Raw genomic sequence first — 21,033 nt, forward strand, 5'->3', positions numbered from 1 at the left:
ACTCCCTGCCGAGCAAGGAGCCCGATGCGGGACTCGATCCCGGGACTCCAGGATCATGACCTGAACAGAAGGCAGTCGCTTAACCAACTGAGCCACCCAGGCGCCCCTCCTTTAAGTCTTTTTCTAATCATACCTTCTATCTGAGGCCTACGGAAGAATTTCTTTTGAAAATTTAACCTGCACCCATGTCCCCATGCCAGGGTTGTTCATTTTTAACCTCTACTCCTCTTTTTCTCTTTTTCCATAGCATTTATCACATTCTAACATGCTTTACAATTGCTTTTTTTAACTGTTTACCTCAACACTACTGACATCCAAGGCTGGAGACCTCTCTGTTGCGGGAACTGCCTGTTCACTCCATCCCCTAGACACCAGCAGCACTCTCAGCTTCCAGTTCTGACCACCAAAAATGTTTCCAGACCTTGCCAAATCATGCACCTATTGAGAACCACTGGTTTATAATTCATTGCCAGTTAGCCCCAGCTACAAGGTAAGCTCCAGGAGAACAAGGATCTTGGCCTATTTGTTCACTGTTGATTCCCAAGCACTGAGAACAACAACAGGTATGGGGCGAGTGCATGAATGAGTAACTTTTTAGACATATGCACCTACTAAAAACACAAATTTCAGAACCTTCTACTAGGAAATGGTCAATATTTAATTTCGCCTCATTTTTCATAGGTTTTCATAAAAATAAACTAATGGCAATAAGAGGAATAAAATCACAGGGAGAAACATTTTCCCGCTTATATCTAACACAAACATTTCTGAAGGGCAATTCAATTGATCTAGTTCTTGAAAGAATGTATCGTATATCTACTATAAAAAATGGCACGCATCTTATCTACATTTCCTTTTCTCTGTCTACCAGCACAAACCTTTCTTTTGAGTATCAACCTTAAAAAGTAACTGCCTCACGGATATTACTGCAAAAGCCATTGTAAGAACAAAGGGTGATGATATTTAAGCAGGGTAACATTCACAGGCAAGGAGGTGACAAGGAAAAAAATTAAATCTTAAATGGAATTGTCTGTCATAATTATCAGATTCAACAAGGATGTCAGAGACTGGGTGGTCCTGCCCGAAGGGTGTCATGTAATAAAAGCCAGTAAAGCAATGGTTCTCAATTGGAGAAGAGTGCTGTGATTTTGAGCCCATCCCCTGCCCCCCCAACCCAGGAAAATTTGGCAATGTTTGTAACATTTTTGATTTTCACAACTAAGGGGAGAGGGGGCTGCTGCTAGCATCAAATGGATAGAGGACAATAATTTACTAACCACCCTATAACACACAGGACGGCTCCCTACAACAGAGCTATTCAGTCTAAAACATCAACAGCACAAAAGTTGAAAAATCCTATAAGTAGACTGTAATGCTTAAGACTGTGGAATCTGGAGGCTCCCTGTCTGAATTTGAATTCCCACTCCATCACTGAGACAGACTGCTGAGGTGTTCAGCAAACCTGCTTCCTTTTCCCTCTTGGGCGTACAGAAAGACTAGTTATGTTAGCATCCCTTGAGTAGAGTTAATTACATGACTGAATTCTGGTCCATGAAATGTGGGTTTAAGTGCTGTACACCACTTCTTGCCTGGCCCATAAAAACTTCCTACAAAATTACTCATCTCTCTTTTCCTGTCAACAAGATGCAAGGGACCTTGGGGATGGCAGTTACTAGACAGAAGCAGCCTGGGTACCTGAATGACTGTGCGGAGCAGAGACATTGTGCTTGATCATTCATGGTAACCCACATTAGACAATGATGTGAACAACAAATGAACTTCTATAGTGTTAAAGCACTGATATTTGGGGGTTGTTCCAGTGGGGTGGACTAACCTAGCTATGTGACCTCCTGCAGATTCCTTAACCTCTTTTTTTTTTTTTTTTTTTTTTTTAAAGATTTTATTTATTTATTTGAGACAGAGAGAATGAGATACAGCGGGCATGAGAGGGAGGAGGGTCAGAGGGAGAAGCAGACTCCCTGCCGAGCAGGGAGCCCGATGCGGGACTCGATCCCGGGACTCCAGGATCATGACCTGAGCCGAAGGCAGTCGCTCAACCAACTGAGCCACCCAGGCGCCCTCCTTAACCTCTTTGTGCTTTATTTTCCTCATCTGCAAAATGGTGACAATAATACCTCCTCTCTCATAGGGTTGTTGTAAGGATTAAGGTTCCTAAAATAGTGTCTGGCATCTAGTAAGAGCTTTCCTACCTGTAGGTGTTTGGTGATACCATATAAAATGACCAATAACAGCATATGTGGACTTGCAGACATGTATACTCACTGGTTTGCCTATATTGCTTCTCAAACACTGACAATGTTCAAACAGAATGCGAGGCTATTTGTTTTTTAATTGATTCTCAACTTTAATCTTTTGTACAATGTAGTTCAGAGTATAAAGATTCATGATTAGATTATCCCATGTTGTCTTTATTACTCGCATCCTTACTCCATTCATTTAATAGACAAATATTGAGCATCTATGGTATGCCAGGAATTGTGTTAAGTATCAGAGATATAATTGTGAGCAAAAACAGACATGGTATATGTCTCCACTGAGTTTAGTTTACCTGGAGGGTTTAAGTATTAATCATATAATACCCAAATAATTACAAAGGTACAGAATTTCAAATTTAAAAAAATGTTACATAGGAAACATGTGACTTAAAGAGAATATAGCAAGGGGAACTAGTCCTTGGAAGGACGAGAGGAGGGCTTCCCTGGGAAGAGTTCTGGAGCTGGATTTTGAAGATTGAATAAGAGTAAACAAGGGGAAGGGGAAAGAAATGGGAAGAGAATTCCAAGAGAGAAAACAGCATGTGCAAATTCCCTGAGGGAGAGTGCATCCAAAGAACTGAGAGAGGCTGTATGTGTCTGGATCATAAGAAGGGAGGGTGGAAGACAGTGAAGGCAGATAAGGTTGGAGAGGAATTGATCTAAGGCCTTGTGGGTCATCTCAATAATTTTGGTATTTATTCTAAGGTTTTTAAACAGGATTAAGTGACATGATTAGAAATGCATTTCAAAAACATCATTCTGTATGCACTTGGGAGAATGGGTTAGAGGTGGGCAAGGATAGAACCAGGGAGACCTGTTACATTACTTCCAGGTTTCAGAAGTGAGATGATGGTGGACATTGAGAGTTGTTAGATTCCAGAGACTTAACTTGTAAAATCATCAGACTTTGGAGATGTAGCGAATGCAGAAAGTGGAGGTGAAGGAGAGGTCTAGAATAGCTTCCTGACTCTGGTTTCAACAGCTGCACAAATATTAGTGCTATTTACTAGACCAGGGACAATAGAAGTGCACCACACTGGAGGAGAGAATGGGTTGAATTTGGTCTGAGAGGAGTGTGCAGTGAGCTAACTTCACACCATTTATATTCTTTCTTCACATGATTATTCTATTTTCATTTTTGTCTATTCATTTATCATTTAACAAATCATTATTAAGCACCAACTATGAGATTCAAAAATGATGAACATATAGACATAGCCTTTCAAGAACTTTACTGTCTATATGGTTCTATATCAAGAGCTATGATAGAAAAAAATATGTATTATCAAGATATAAGAGAATGCACCTCACCCAGAATTTATTTCTAAAACCTAGAAGTAATATAACTAATATCCCTGGTTCTATCCCTGCCCACCTCCAATCCATTCTCCCAAGTGCATACATAATGTTGTTTTTGAAAAGCACAACTAAGGTTGGAAATCTTGGAAGGTTTTCTGAAGAAAACACCTCTGATGAAACCTGAAAGAAGGGAGTCTAAGGGAAAGAGTACACCAGGCAGAGGGAAGACCCTGTGCAACAGGAGACAAAAGGGCTCTGTGAGTTAAGGAGGTCAAAGCAGTTCATTATGGATGAAGTGCTCAACAGGAAATGGAAGCAGGAGCTAGTGAGCCAGCTTAGGACTCTGGGCTTTATTCTGAGCACAAAGTATTTTTTAAGACTTCTTTTTCATTTTGATCATTATTTATTAAACTCCTAATTTTTTTCTTTTTCCACTACATTCATGTACATGCACACACATACACACACACACAAATATCTATTCTCTTTTATTCCTAGACAAACACAATATCAAACATTCTGCAAAACCAAGAAGTCACATGGGATTTTGGACTGCATTTGGACAACCAGGAAATCATATTATAAGCCCTAGAGCTCATTAACAAGTTACTTCTGATTACTTTAAACCCATTAGTGTCACCTTAAGGAAGCATCCATCTTTAGGGAATTTTTTTTTTTTTTATTATACCAATCATTTCCAACTGGACAGCCAGCACTCCTCAAGTCTTACTTCTACACATTCATTAAAGGGATGTTGTTCATGTGGCATGACAATTCTCAAAGAGAAAGAAATCCCCACTGCCCATGATGTTCAAGCCCCCTGTTTAATTTTTCATCACCCAACTGCATGATGGAACTGCCTAAACTACCCTCTTGATCCCACTGAGGCCTGATTCTTAGGTTTCCTTCCTTCCAGCCATCCCTCTGCTTTTTCCTTCTTGGTTCTCAGGTCTGGAAAGCTCATCTTCCACTGATCACTCCTTTTTCAAACAATAATGCCAGGTTTTCTCACACCCTATGCCCATTCACAGAAAACTACCTGTAGTTCTTCAGACACTCCATTCTGTTTCATGCCCGTATACTTTTTTTTTTTTTTTTTTTTGAGAGAGAGAGAGAGGGTGGAGAGGGGCAGAGGGAGAAAGAGAGAGAATCTCAAGCATGCTCCATGCCCAGTGGGGAGCCTGATGCAGAACTTGATCTCACGACTCTGAGAACATGATCTGAGCCAAAATCAAGAGTGGGACGCTTAGCCAACTTAGCCATGCCCATATACTTTTATACATAAATTATTCTTTCTTGAGATCTGTTCCCCCTACTACCTACCTGGACAAATGTTATCCTTCAAGACCCATCTCAAGCATTTTTGTGTGTGTTCAATTCTTATTTTTGAGAACCTCCCTCAAAATCTGCAGTATGGAGCCCTCTTTCTTTTAAGTAGCAGCCATCATATTGTGAACAATTATTTAAAATGGTCTTTCTGTCTTTACTAGGCTGGGGTAAAGACTGTGTATTATTTATCTTTATATCCTCTGCACCCAGACAGTGCCTGGCAACAAGTAGAAATCAAATCAGAGACTGATGAATGAATTAATTATTCAGTGAACCAATGCCCAACATATCAAAAAAGGTCTCTCAAATTTGTGATAGAGGTGGCTGAGTACCTCTGTGATCCCACAGGCTATCATCCCTCATTTATTATATATATTAAAATACTTATAAAGATATGAATCTTGACTCTATTCTCTAGAGAGCCTGCTGGGTGCCCAGGTGCTTCTGACTTTGAGAACCCCGCTAAAAAATGCGTTCTAAAGCAAGAAAGAACATCAGGAAATGTAACCAGCATGAAGATGAGTAGTGGGAAACCTTCCTCTTCTATCTACCTACATCCATTTGAAGTAAAGCAAAACCCCAGGCACATACCCTATATTTCATTGATTCTTCTAGCCACCTACTTATCCATTCATGTATCTATCCATCTGAAAATTATGAGACGCTCCTGCACTGTGCTAGGTATTCTCAGGCAGTTGAGAAGCAAAGGGAAAATTCTGTATGTAAATCAGACTCTACTCCAGAAGAATTTAAAACATACAATCACTTGTCTAAGAAACTTCAAGATAAACAACACAGGCATAGCAAAGGTTTAAGTTAAGAGCAGGAACATGTCAGCTTTCATCTGTCTTTTTCTCTTAAAAAACACCCATAGGTCTTGATCTTTGAGTTAACATGAAATCCTTTTCATTTCTTATTTCCTGCAGAGGATATAACTAGGATTTTGAGGCCAGGCTGTGAATTTCATGTCTTTTTCAATAACCCTTTTAAATTTTCACATAATGTGGCTGGGTTGGCATCAATCTGACTTGTGGGGATCCAGAGTTTGGCTATTTTAGAGGCTTATAAAGTTGTTTCCCTTGCATTATACATTATTATATATTATATATTATATATTTTGATGCAGAACATCTACTCTTTGATTTTTCTTTTCTTCTTCATCTTCTAGAAGTCCAAAGACATTAACTGATTTTCTGTGCTGAAACATGCCCCCAACCATACATTCCCTGTAACCTGACGTCTGCCATTTGGTTTATTTTTTTTCTCAAAGTTAACAACCTATTTTTTTTTTTTTTCCAAAAAATCTGTTACCCTCTTCCTCCCCTTGGGGAAGTCCATTTTACTGAAGCTGTGAGTATGGCTGGAGCGGGGAGAGCCAGGAATTCTGGAAGTCTGGCTGAGAGCAAGGCTGGGCCAAACTTATTTATTTGCCTTTTGAGAGGCTGTTTTTGCCTAGTTGTTTAGTCTTTGGCATGCTCTTCTCTCCTACCACTGATTCCCCCCCCATCCCAATTTCTTGTCATCTCAAAAGCTTCAGAGTCAATTCTCTATCACTTCTGCAATTCCTCAAAGGCTCAATTACTTAGCCAACCTTTCCCCCTGCATGTCAAAAGTGAGAAATTACTGTTCAGAGACTGTCTGACGGAGAGCCAGCAAGTGGGCTACTCAGGGATATGGCTTTTCCTGGGGGAACTTGGTGAGTTGCTGAAGAAAAGGGAACTGAGTAGTGAACAGAGATTGATTAAGACAAACCAATGACCCCTCTTTTCAATAGGGCCCGGGGTAAACCAATTTCCCTGTCATGTCGGTTATATGCTGATGAGCCTACAGGGGCTCTGAGCACGGGGACTGGCAGAGCCACCAAATAGAAGGATCCTGGGTCTCTGAATCACCATGGAGAAGGTCGTTCACCCAACACACATATGAACACATGTTCTACTATGTCAAGCCACTGAGATATGGGGATTGTTTGTTAGAACAGTTAGCTTACCCTAATACAAAAGGGATATGAACACTCACAGGACTTTCAGGGAAGAAAGGCACTAAGCTGTTCCTTCCACATGCCAAGGACTCAAAGGCGTGCAGAAGGCTCTACCACAGCTGCATGTCCTTAGTAAGACAAAGGCTTTCACACGAAACACTCACTGGTGGATCCTTTGCTGGCTGAAAGGGGCAGTGTAGCAGTCATTCTCCTCCAGGTCTGGCAGTGTCTCCTTGTCCAGCCTCATGGGCTTCTTAGGTAACCATCTCCGAAACCTGCTTATTTGTTTATCGATCCTGTGGTACATGAAAGGCAAGACCAAAGGGTACAGCATGTCAGCATTGCCCCATAACACAGGAGGGAAGTCTCCACAGAGCCATAATTATGACACCACACACTCCAGGCACTCTCACTGTACATGATACCCCCGTTTTACGGACAGAAAGAAGAGCGCCTCAACTCCAGTGTTTTTTCGATCTCATCACAGGTCCTCAATATTATTGTCTATGAAATAGTGGCCAAGAGTTATATGTTCACCCACATGCCAATAAATGACCAAGGCTGGAAGGCTCTGGAAAGGAAGTGGACAGCCCCTTAAGCAAAGCAGCCGAGACCTTAACTTCTTACATTCTGCAGGTTCTAGAAACTCATTCTGTATCTGGAAAATTTCCCCATCTTCCCTTGGTTAGGGAAGTGCTCTAGCTGTAGTTAACTTTCAGCAGGGCAGCTGACAGCAATCCCAGTGGGTTGCCTGTGTGCACAGAGCGTGATGTCGTGATTTGCTTCCTGCCTCTCACACCTTCCCTGAGCTGCCTCTCAGCAGACAGCAGGCTGTTCAGCTTTCATTCTGTCTTTCAAGCTGACTCCATGGCTCAAGGTATGGGGGCATGAGGACACATGTGTCACGCTGGCTAGGGCGCACAATGATGCCAAGTCACAGAAAACAACAGTGTCGTTAGGGTGGTTTACAAGCCACAGTTTTCCCCTACCCCCTTCCCAATTCCCTCTGGCTTCTGCTGATGAAAACATCTGGCTTCCAAGTGACCAGATTGTCAGTCATTCACAGAAAACCACTAGAAGGAGCAATATACACATCACACTTGAAAACAACTGTGCTACCTCAGGTATCTATACCCACTGAAGAAAGTATCTTCTAAGAGCACGTATCAAGTAGCATTTCTGTGAGGCAGAATGAACAGGTACCATACTCATTTTACACATCACAGAAGAGACCCATGGAAGGTATCCAGCTCAAACTACCCAGCCAGTGAATAAAGCCAGGAAGAGAATGCAGGTTTTGGACTCTTGATTTTAGGGATCACCCTATCAAAGTAGTTGATACTGGAAATCTTCAATTAAGGGCTACAGAAGGGACGGATTCCTCTAATGAAGAAAATATCTAAATGCCTTCTAGGTCTATTAACTACACATGGAATTTGGGTAGGATTTCATCAAAAAATATTTATATGGCAATTTATCCTTTTCAATGAAACTTCCATGTGAAGGAATTACTTTTCCCATAACCAGTCAGCTCCAAGATGAAAAACAATAGTTAACTCTTTTACCACCTCTTTTATTCTCTGCAGGGCTCCAGTCTCACCACAACCTCCTTCTGCCTAGTGGTGGCTGGCCTTTCTTCAGAACCCCTGAAAATTCAAAGTAGACAGAATCTCACAACTTCTCTAGGACCTTTCTCTCAAAGACAACTCGTACCTACCACATATACGCACACACAAATAAAGATTCTACTCAGGGTCATGTTCCCAGAAGAGAATAGTACATTGGAAGGGTCCAAAGCGGTTCCTATCCCCTCCATCCTTCCTCCTCCTGGTCCTCTCCTCCCTCACCACTCCTTAAAGACACTTAAAGTATAGTAACATAATGCACATCAGAGAGACAGTAGAATGTAGTGATTGAGAACATGGGGTTGCAGTACCTGGATTCAAATCCTGGCTCTGTAAATATTAGCAGTGTGACCTTGGGCAAGTTATTGAACTTTGCTGTGCCTTAATTTCCTTATCTATAAAGTGGGCATGAAAATAATACTCAGTTCATAGGGCTGTGGTGATTAATCAATATGGACATAAAATCTCCAGAAGAGTGTCCGGTGTATACTAGGTACTGGCTATTATTACAATCTTTTCCCCTCCAAAATAAGAATTTGAGCACCCAGCTTGCCTCTTAACATTATCTTTCTTTTCAATTCAAAGTTAATTGTGCTTCTTCAGTATCTACAGCTTGTCCGAGTTCAATGATTTAGTCCTTAAATGGACTCATAAATTATACTTCCTAGGCTAAGCTGGTGGCCTTCCCCATAACTCCTGGCTTTATTTCATCTGATTGCCTTTAAACTCATTCAAGAAAGAGGACATTGGCCCAGAGGCTTTTCATAATAGAGCTTTTACCTCCCACACATCTCCAGTCTGCGGCACTAATCGGATTACACTTCGCGAAGTTCACATTCTTACAGAATCTGGGTTCTGTGTACCACGACTGAATTAAATCCAGCTGGGTACAGTGCTCAGCGTGGATAAAAACAAAGCTGTGAAAAAGGAGACATCAATACTCTATGGGAATGAAATGGCAGCTTTCAGCAACAGCTTATAGCACCACAACTTAAATGAAATGTGGAGATGGTGAAGAGAGAGTGGACCAGGGTAATGAAAATGATTCACTGAAAAATGAGGAGGGGCCAGAAGTGGAATGAAGAGAAGGGAGGCTCCTAAAAGAAGCTGGGACGTAGAACTGGGGTGCCTAAATCCTGGTTCTGTTGCTTATCAGCTGTCTGACCTTCCACGAATCACTCACCTTCTTAAGCCTTATTTTAAAATGGACTAATCATCATCATCACCATCTTACTGACCTTGCAGGGTTGTCAGGAAGCCTGTGCTTCCAAAGGATGGTGTGCATGCAATGCTTTGGAGAAGCTGCCAGGCAAAGAGTGTTATTGGTAACTTCTTAAGGACCAGGGAGGCTAATATAAAAGTGACGGAAAGCAGAGGAACTGGGCTTTTAAAACATTATGGTGGAATAAAGATATTCAAAAGGTATCTTAAAAACAAAACCCCTGAGACACTGGCTGGGGGTGGGGGTGGGTAAATTGGCCTTCAGTGGGGTAGCCTGAGCCGAAGCAGGAGGGCAAAACATGGACTGTACAGTTCTATCACACATGCTGGTCCATGCTGTGTGCTCTTCAAAATGACAGAAACAAACCCTCAAATGTGGTCAGCGGTTTGTACCCTCTTCTGGGCAGAATGGTTCCTGAAAGATGTGTGTACCCTAATCACTGGAACCTGTGAATATGTCATGTGACATGGCAAAGGGACTGTAAGCAAGGTTACGGACCGTTAGAAATGGGAGAGCATACTGGATTACTCAGGTGGACCCAACTTAATCATATGAGCCATTTAAAAGGAGAGAACTTTGCTTAGCATATTACCCTCTAGCTAAGCGAAGTCAGTCAGTCAGAGAAAGACAAATATATGATTTCACTCATCTGTGGAATTTAAGAAACAAAACAGATGAACATAGGGGAAGGGAAGGAAAAATAAGATGAAATCAGAGAGGGAGACAAACTATAAGAGACTCTTAACTCTAGGAAACAAACAGGTTGCTGGAGGGGGGGTGGGTGGTGGGATGAGGTAACTGGGTGATGGGCATTAAGGAGGGCACTTGATATAAAGGAGCTCTGGGTGTTATATGCAACTGATGAATCACTAAATTCTACCTCTGAATCTAATAATATACTGTATGTTAATTAAATTGATTTTAAATAGAAAAATAAAAGGAGAGAATTTTCTCTAGCTAGAGATAGCAAAGATGAGGCAGAGGGGGGTGACAGAGAGATTCAAAGTGTGAGAAGGACTCAACTGGCCATTGCTGGCTTTGAAGATGAAGAGGGCCAGCAGCCAGGGAGTGCAGGCAGCCTCTAGAAGCTGAGAATGACTTTTGTCTAAGAACCCTACAGAAATTGCACAGAACTGAACTGTGCCAGCAACCTGAACAAGCCTGAATATTATTCTCCCTCATGGCCTCAAGAAGAGCCTAGGCCAACCAACACCTCGACGTTAGCCTTGAGAGACTCTGAGCAGAGAAATCAGTTAAGTCTCCTCCCCTGGACTACTGACCTGCAGAATTGTAAAATAATAAATCTGTGTTGTTTTATGCAGCTAAGTTTGGAGGAATCTGTTAAAACAGCAACAGGAAATTAATAGACCTCTGAAAAGAGTCTTGATCTGATCTGCCCCTTGAGACCTGGCCATGGCTGTTCAGGCTCCCAATGTTGAGGTTAACACTCCACATGCTACTCTACCTGCCAATCCGGTGGCTCTGGGAACAAGGATCTGTTTCTCTGTGGCTGGATGACAACTGGCCACTCTTCAACAAACACTCCCATCCCAAACTTGCTACTTAGGCATCACTGAGGATCCTCTTCCACAGTGCAAGTAAAAACACAGTGCAAAAGCCACCAGGCTGGAAAGCACGAGACCCAAGCTGGGTTTCTGATTCTGCTATTTTTTAGATACTACATGTTGCTTGTGATGTGGGCAATAGTATCTTGGCTATATTCTAAACAAACCTGAATTAATAAAGAGCTTTCTTTTTCACAGTGTAATAGATATCCTTTCATACAGAATGATGGACTCTGAAGTTGAAGTAGGTTCACAACTTGTACATCTCTCTAGGGATGAGTGCCATGCTGGGCAAGTGACTAAACCTCATTGAGTGAATGCACCTGTTTCATGAGTCAGTGGTGAGGACTACACAAGATAACAAATATCAGGTGTTTGCTCAATGCCTTATATGTACAAAATGCTCAGTTCAGTGGTGGTATCTAGGATGAAGAAGAAGATGAGGATGATAAACTCTTATGTAGAGTTATCAATAGGAATTTAAAAGCTAAGATTCTCACTTGTATATTGAGGTCTGTGCTCCCATCTTCATCTAATAAACTTCCCTAAAGAGGTAATCCTGAAATTCTCTTAGATATGTGAGTTGAGGAACCGACTAACTAGGAAGTATCCAATTTGTCTCATAAGTATAGGAGTTGGGCTTACTTAATAAAGTCTTCACTGACTGGGAAAAGCAAAGAGAAAATGTTGGCTTAATGATTTAGTATTGATTTTGGTTGGACACATTATCATTTTGTTCCATTTCTGCCATTTATTGAGCAAAAGCCCTCTTATAGACTACATAGGCAAATCAATAAAGAGACAATGGATCAATCATCCACTTGGGCATTTCTGGCCTTAACTTGTCAAGCTAATATCTGGACTAAAATGTGGGTATTTTTATAGAAAGTTGTTATTACAGTAAGTTCAGTGTCGTGTTTCCCCCGCCCCGCCAAGCTCTGGTTCATGGCAGGTCATGTCATGAGTGACTGGAAAGAGCTGCCAGCACAGGACAGGTGAATGGGCACATACTGCAAGCTGTGTCTTGGAAATGTGCTTTCGGAAGGTTCTGCTTGAACCTCTTTGATCCTAGGTTCCCTTGGCTGCAAAGGGGAGACTATACTACCCACCTTAGTGGGTAGTGATAATTAAAGTGGTGATAACTAAAGAAAAGGCCACATACCAAAGGACTTCACTCCCCACATGCTAAGCCATCAGTAGGCCTTTATAAAGTACCTACTGTGTGCAGAGCCCCAACCTGGATGCTGTGGGTATACCCTGAAGAAGACCAAGGCTTTTCTCTTGAGCCACTAACAACCCAGGAGGGAGTATGTACTAATGACAACTTAATTAGGCTAAATGAAATGAAATAGGCTACTTCAGAGATACCTGGTTTTCCCCAGACCAGACTATTATAATAATAGCATCACATTTCAAACAGATTACATTTTTAGGGATGATATACCTAGAGGGAACCTACAGATAAACTTTCCTTTCTTTTTTTTTTTTTTTAAATGGAGGCACCACACAGAGCCCTACATTGCAATAAATGAAGCCCTCCTGGACTGATAACAGTTAGACAGCAGGAGCCTTGGATTTCTTTTTCCTCTTCTGAGAGCCAAGTCTCCTATATTTATAGCCCTCTCCTTGGATAAGAGTTCGGATTCTTTTAGGTCACAAGGCTACTAACTGGGGCACAACCTAAATATCTCATAGAAGAGTCCAAAGGCTTTGGAACATTTACATATATTAATTTTTTAAAACAAGGATGGAAAATACAAGTCATTTGTCATTTGCCTGTATACTCAACTGATAAGATTGCAACTGCACTGAATGTATAATGTAGCAGGGGCAGCAGACATTCTGCCAAATGACTGCAAAGGATAACATTAGGCAGGTATGCATGGGGGAGTGGATGGAAAAGGAATGAGTAGTAATGAGACTTTAGCTACAAGCCACTGACCATAATCAAATTTGTTCCTTTGTAATCACATCTTCTACAGACTATATTTGCAGTATTTGGCAAAGGCAAAAAAAAAAAAAAAAAAGGCAGAAGACAGATGATAAATTCCCTCTCTTTATTGGATAGGCAATTTATAAGGACTAAGTCTGCCCAAAGAGTCAAAGGAGCTTTTATTAGACCAAGTACATGATGAAAATAGCATTTACTCGAAGAATATAAGTCTAAACTACATGAGTGTGTTTTATGGGAGTCAGGCGATTTTCAAAAATAAAGATATTTGTGAAAAGATGCTTTCTCTCTCTGCCTGCTCAGAAACATCATAAAATCATTTCCCTTGGCATTAAAGGAGATAAGGTTGTTTCAGGGATGCTTTTGCAAAGTAATGAAATTATCATTTATGTGGATGAGACTAAAAGCTAAATTAAATATCCATATTTAGTATGACATGAGAATTTTAGAACACTGAGTCAATGTTTTATTACTGGTGTACAACCAGGATAGCCAGATGTAGATGTGCCCTTCAATATGGCATATCAGAGCTGGCTACAAAGAGATACTCTCCATTGTCTAAATCTGTTCTGAGGTGAAACAAGAGTTAAAATAGTTACCAAAATTTCTGACAAACTGCACTTTAAAAATGACACCAGACATTGGGCTTCACTAAGGTACACCACTACAGTGATGTGGTAAGCAGTGAAGCTTGTCTTAGAAGGCATTCTGAATCAATGTGTCATACTATGACAATTAGGATTTCTTTTCCCTTCATTTTGAGTCTTCCAGTTATATATAAATGAGTCTTCCAGTTATATCCTTTTATAGTTATGATTTATGCACATGAAATAACACTAACTTTTTGAGGCCAAAGTTTACTGTTCAGTAAGTTGTTCTTTCAGTTCAAGAAACAAGGATTTCCCAAACTTTTACTCACTTAAAACCTCTCTGCTGCACACATGGAGAATATGTGATTGGTCACTTGTCACAGTCTCCTCTCCTCTGCTTTCTTCCTCTTGGCTACTGTTCTTAAGCCTGTCCCCTCTCTATTTTCCTCTATCTCAAAATTTATCAAGGTAGTAGTGAACTCTCACTGCCTCTGATTCATCAGGGCCTTCTACTCTCCACCAGCTGTAATTTGGGTCTATTACCCTCCTCTTCATGGCTGTCATTCTCAAAATGTAGCCCCAGATCAGCCACATTAGCATCACTTAGGATCTCGAGAGAGGTGCAAATTATTGTGCCTCACCTCAGAAACTCCAGGGATGGGCTGGATAATCTGAGTACTAAAAAATCCTGAAGGTAATCCTGAGGTCCACTCAACTTTGAGAACCACCGCTCATGGAGACTGCTATCATGGCAGTTTTCACTAACTTCTAAATATTAAAAATTGATTCTCATCTCTCAGCCTCCATCAGAAGCTGAAGAACACCCATTCTTATGGGAACTCTTTCCTGGTCCCTTTGACACTGCCCTCCCTTAGGCTGCCTCCTTCTTATTCTTTTTGATCTTCCTTCCATCTCTTCCTGCCTCCTTAACAAGATTTTCCAAGGAATTGCCATCGGCTCTCTTTTTGCACTTTACATCCTTCCCTGGGGAACTCCATCCACTCCTCTGGCTCAAATCATGACTTCTATACTTCTGACTCCAAATTGGATTCTCTAGTCTTCCAGTTTCAATTGCTTTGCCATCATTTCCAGAGGCCTTCAGGACACCTATGTGTCAAAGACCTACTTGTGAGTTATAATACAGAATTATTAAAACAAAAATCATCATCTTTCTCACCATACCTGTACCTCTTCTGAATTTTCATTCTCCTTTTACCTTCCACATTTTCCCAATCCCTTAGATATAGAAACCTTTCTCTCCCCCATCTCTCAATTTCCAAATATTTGCTAAGTTCTTTTGCCTATAATTTCATAATCTTTCTCATACACTTTGCCTTTTTTCTCTGTAGATTATTTTTCATCTATCCAGGGAGAACTACAATCTGAATGTTCTTTGGAGTAAAAACTGAAGAGACAGAGAGATTATGGCTTACTTTAAGGCAGAATTTCCTAAAAGTCAGGTGCCCAGAGTTGTGTTCTGAAATTCCCTGTCTCCACAGATGTTCAAACATGGGATCGTTGACCATTTAGCAGAGGTTCACGTATCTGTTGAATGGCTGGACTTGATGACATCTGATGTCCAACCCAACCCTGAGATTTATGGTTCCTTTTACCACCATTTTCTTTTAAGTCCTCATTGCTCACCCCTCCCCCATAGTGAGGGCAAATGTTTCAGTTCCAAGTCTGTGTCTGACACTTTAGGCACCCCTGGTTTTTCTATGCTTTTCTATGTGACCTCCTTTTTCCTCACTCAAATCTTCTCACATGTGTAGAGATTCATTTGCCCATTCACCCCACCTACTATGTGCTAGGTGCTGGAAATATAGAATTGGAAAAGCCATCCTTGCCTTCACATACCATCCAGGTGGAGAGATGGACATCTACATCATAGATTAGAGCACAGGTCCAGCAATCTTGTGTTTTAATAAGCCCTCCAGGTTATTCTGATGCTGGTTAAAGTTTGAAAACTGTTGAGGACTACTGATATAGGCTAATGTGTTACCTCAGAGTTTTATAGAAGGTCATCATATGACAAGGGACTAATCTAAATCACGGTGAATCCAAATGTCATGGCTGTTGTCTAAGCAAAGAAGAACTGCTAGTAAGGATATTGTGCAGGGAAATTTTAGAAAACACATCTTAATTTCTTTGGATGTCAATTCTTGTATCATACTTTATTGAGGGTACATGTATTTGAGTAAATCCACTAGAATTTGTCAATTACTCTTACACTTACCATTCTGCATAGCACATAAACAGAGCAAACTTGAATCTTAATTCTCACAGAACTGAACAGTAGGATTTTCAGAGAAATGTAATGGTCTCCAAATTTAACCATCAGCTCAGCTCAGGGTAAATGATCACATAAGACCAATTAAAATTTTAAAATTAAATTTCCAGTGATCACAACAGAATTGAATTAAAGGATATCACTGATGCTTCCCCCTTTCTCCCTGGCTTCTCAAAAATCGAGAAACAAACTTTAGAAGGATACATAGTACATTAAAGGCAATCTTTAGCCAGTAGAATTTTGGGTGGGTGGGGGAGATTTAAAAAAAAAAAAAGGTAGGAAGGGCTTCTGGTAAGGTAATACATCTGCATATTTTATTAACAGAATGTTACTAATATAGGAGGGCCCCACCCACTGGGGGCTAGACAGCTATCAGCTTTTTGAGATGTTGTCTGTCTGCACTTCAAGATTTCAAGTTACTTATGGTGGAGGGTGGGATTTGTGTGGAAAAAAATAACATTCAGACCAAAGACGTGCGAACAGTGGGGTTTTTTGGTAATTTATCTAATAGAATGGGCTAAAAACAAAAAACAGCCCCAACACACCTGCAGTTAAATTCTGTCCTTCTGCGTGTGGAGAAATCACAAGGAAGATTCTTAGAGAAACATTTCCATCTTTGCTTTTTTCTTTTCAGGCTAACCTGAAATAGCTATTTTTGGATTGTGCATGGCAGCCAGTTTTGCCACGGGACAAAGGCCCATCCTCCCCAGCTTGTATTCCTTGTCACTGTTGGAACAAACAGGCCAGCGTATCAAACACATCATGACAGAGCATGCTACTAACCTGCTCATGAACTTGTATCGGCGGGGCAGGGAATAGATTTTTCTCCTGGAAGAACAGCAAAAATGAAGCCAGTCGAGAAGAAAACCCATCGTCAGTTACAGTTTGAACTAGCAAGGAAGGAAAGGAGATTGAAGATAGAAGCCTGTAAGAGGTGAAGAAGAAAAAACTAAAAAGAGATTAACAGTGAGAAATGTAGTGGGAACATAGGGCATGCATTTTTGAGTAATGAAATCTTATGAAATACTTTCCAGTGGTATTTCTTCCTCTCCTTACCATAATTTTTTATGGTTGCTCCTCACCTACACAGCCTGTGCAATGATTTGGAGCAATTGGTATTTGTATGAATTTAGCCGAGGTCAGCTTTTCTTCAAGGAATGAAGAAATGGATAGCCATCCTCCTGGCTACATGCACAATTTAATGGGCATACTATTATATTAACTAATATTTATACAGCACTTTACTGAACACTTTTCTCATTTGACATAGGCAGGTAATATAAAAATATGTATTTTACAACCAGTATGGGAAGAATACTAATCAGCATCAACATCCTGCTGCAAATAACCACACTGGGCCATACTTCCTAACCACTGGCCCTGATTACAGGTGAATTAAAGGGGTAAAACAAGGAATCTTGGAAAAAAATTTTTAAAAGTGAGACTTGTTAAGGATGTGCTGTACTTCTGTATATCTGCATTTTTTAAAGCATTACAGATTAAAATTTAGGGTGTAATTTGAATGGAGAGCATATGGATTAGATGCTTTATAAAAATGCAATCAGCCTTTCTATAGTTTGGGCTTCCACCAAGGGAGTAGTAATGAAACTAATGTGGTTTATATGTATTCTGAACTGTTACTGAGCTCTCTCACTTAGAGAAAATGGGAAGTCTCTATACAAGTTGATTTGCATATCTGTGAAAACTTAAAAATATATTCATGTTTTTAATAGGTAAAACTAAGAAGAAGAAGAAGAAGAAGAAGAAGCAGTGGTTGCTAGGGGTTTGTGCTAGGGTGGGCAGCACAAGGGTTGGACAGATGGAGTAGAGAGGATTTTTAGGGCAGTGAAACTACTCTGTGTGACACCATAATGGTGGATACATGACATTATGGATTTTTCAAGACCCACAGAACTATGCAACCCAAAGAGTGAACCCTAAAGTAAACTATGGACTTTAGATAATAGTAATAATATATCAATATTGGTCCATTAATTGCAACAAATATACCACATTAATGCAACCTGTTAACAATAAGGAAACTGTGAATGGGATGGGAGGGGATATATGGGAACACTGTACTATCAACTCAAATTTCTGTAAACCTAAAAATGCCCTAAAATTAGTCTATTAATTAAAAAGAGTCCATATCCATGGACATATAGGTATTTAAGAAGCAAATTTTATTCACAAATTCCCATAAGAAAATTATTCTTCAACTTTGTTTCAAACATGGTAGGAATAAAAATCCAAGGAGACTAAACTTGGGATTCAAATGTGTACTCTACAGAAAAAAATAAATACACATAACATTCTTTGAGGCATTCCATGTAGCCAAACTGATGTTTGTACATTTTGTGGAAGTGATATGGCAGGAAAATTCCTCCTTTGGAAATACACAGATCTTCTTAGGCTAGAGTTATTTATCTGAAACACTGGATAAAATAATAGCACATATTTTAAATGCATCAAGCTGTGGTTAGTGAAGCTATGCTTAGGTAAAATCATGTCAATATTAATAAGGCCAATTAGTGTACACACATTAACAGTCTTTTCTCCTAAAACTGTCCTGAAGGAACACCTACATTTAAAAAGAAGACTATTATATATAATAGTCTATTCATAGTTAGTATGGTTACCATTTATTCCCTGGATCACATTCTCTTAATGTGGCATAAGGAAAGTATTAATGTTGCTTGGAGGCAGTGCTTTTCTGCTACATAATGAGCATGCAGAAGTGTTGGCTATGATACAGTCAGGCTCTTCATATATGAAGTGCTTCCAGGTACTAGGAACTTGCTATACATTAACACTGCTCAAGTTTGTACAATTTGCTTGGGTTCTTTGCTTGAGAAATGTGTTCAGGTGTGAAGTTTTTTGAGACTGCTGGGGACGGATAATGTATCAATTTCACTAAGTTTTACTATCTCACTTTTATCAGAACATAGACTTTTGATCGTTGGCTATAAGATGCTGGTCTGATATATGACTCTAGCTAAGCATAGGTTTCTTTTCCTTTTGGTCTTGATGTATGATAGAGTATTAATCCATATTGGACAGTTATAGCATTGATAAATAACTGGCTTTAATTATAATTACAGTATAACAACTTTCAATGGAAACTAAATTGATAAATGACTCAGTGATTTTATATAATATTTTTTAATCCTTGGGTTCTCAGATTTCCTTTGTCACATTTTAAATATACAAATAAATCAAAAGTTTAGGACTATATTTATCTCAATTCCTTTGAGAATTTTGCCTTGAGGTAAACAGATGCTAGAAATCCCAGCCTCTATTTTGACTTGGTATTAGAACATAAAGGCCAATAAGCAAAGAAAATAAGATGCACCAGGGAGATACATTACAGACCTCTGAATGGAAACTGCTCTTCTCTAAATGTGTCCCTAGCGCCTCTCCGTCTCTGTAATTTTCCACAGCTCATTAAGAGGTATATTTTAGAATTGGCACCAGTTTGCCTGGTTTCTGTCATCTGACTTGGTCTTATTGGCAAATTGTGAATCAAGAGTATTTAATTCTTTAATCCCTTTAGAACTGTCCTTGGTACTAAATCCCTCCATCTCCTTTAGAAGATTCCATTATTTACTTCCCACATATCTTGGCATTTATAATTTCAAGTTTAATACTTTATTTTATTTCCATCTAACAAATACAGATCACTTTTCTTTAATCTGTATGGAAAATATGAATATTCACTATGAAATGAAGGTAAATTAATCCTTTAAATAACTAAGCAATCCTCATATTTTCTAATTACCCTTGGAAAAAATACCTATGCTTGTTTTTGCACAGAATTTATGACTTGACTTTTTTAAAATTTAAAAAGTTTATTTAAAAAATAGATCACATTTTTATGAAATTTTTTGAACTTGCTTTACTGGAAGCAGATCTGAATGTCAGTAAGGATCTGCACCACTGATGCCTGGGGTCTGGCCATTCAAAGCAGCAACACGCAGGACTTCTGAAAATGGCATTCTAGAAATGAAAATGCTACTTGGAAAATGCTTCTTTCTCATAGGCACTTGACAAATCTACCTGCTAAGGACTGAATTAGCCAGAAATTTTCACAAAAAGCCATGAAGTCATTAGAAATCACAAAGACTTATGCATTTCCTAAACATTTTAAAGGATCTTCTCTAATAGTGTTCCAGTCTGCATTTCAGTTTTATTTGTTTCAAGAGAGGAGCACATTGGTTTACAGGGAAGCAGCAAAGAGTAGGGAAAATATATTTACACCTACCTGAAAGGCATTCTTACATTCATTTGTTCTGCATATCTTCCAAGCACTTCCCACGGGGCATGCAACTTCACAAAGATAATGTCACTATTTATTAGAGAGGACTGAAACAGAAAAAAGAAACTAAATTGAAAAGTATATCCAAGTCTCCTATGGTTTAAATTGAATTGGAACTTAGAACACATAAATCTATATGGAGTTTAAGATTTAGGGCATTCTTCACCAAAGAATTGGGTCCTTATGTGTGCATCCATTCATTCAAAAAATATACCACTGTGTGTCAGGCACTGGAGACCCAGCTGTGAACAAAAGAGATATGAATGGCATTTACATTCTGCAAACATACAAAAAAAAGAAAAGAAATAGGCAAAAACAAGTTTAAAAGAAAAGAATAAATTCAGATGGCGATGAATGTTCTGAAGATAATGAAGTTAATGGGAGAAGTTATAGGGAGGAGGGCACACACTACTTTGGGCAAGGGGTGCAGAAAAGGCCCCTCTGCAGAAGGGACATACAAATTTGAGACACAAAGGAGCCAGGGCTGGGTAAGAGCATGGGATGAGTGTTCTAGGTGCAAAGGCCCTAAGCTGGGAAATTGCTTGGTATTTCTGATGTTCCGGGGGCAGTAAGGAGAGAAGAGTGGCTGG

General features: G+C 39.8%; 1 protein-coding gene across 1 annotated transcript in view; it reads right to left on the minus strand.

Moving 5' to 3' along the window:
• Positions 1-21,033, minus strand: part of ANO4 (anoctamin 4) — a 207,167-nt gene that overhangs the window by 130,511 nt on the left and 55,623 nt on the right. The window contains exons 5-7 of the mRNA XM_044914740.1: positions 20,390-20,490; positions 16,912-16,956; positions 7,050-7,181 (exon numbers count right to left, since the gene is read on the minus strand). Coding sequence (XP_044770675.1) covers positions 7,050-7,181; positions 16,912-16,956; positions 20,390-20,490 — 278 coding nt within the window. The remainder of the gene's footprint in view (positions 1-7,049; positions 7,182-16,911; positions 16,957-20,389; positions 20,491-21,033) is intronic.

This window comes from Neomonachus schauinslandi, chromosome 5 (genome assembly GCF_002201575.2).
Source record: "Neomonachus schauinslandi chromosome 5, ASM220157v2, whole genome shotgun sequence".
NCBI lineage: Eukaryota > Metazoa > Chordata > Mammalia > Carnivora > Phocidae > Neomonachus > Neomonachus schauinslandi.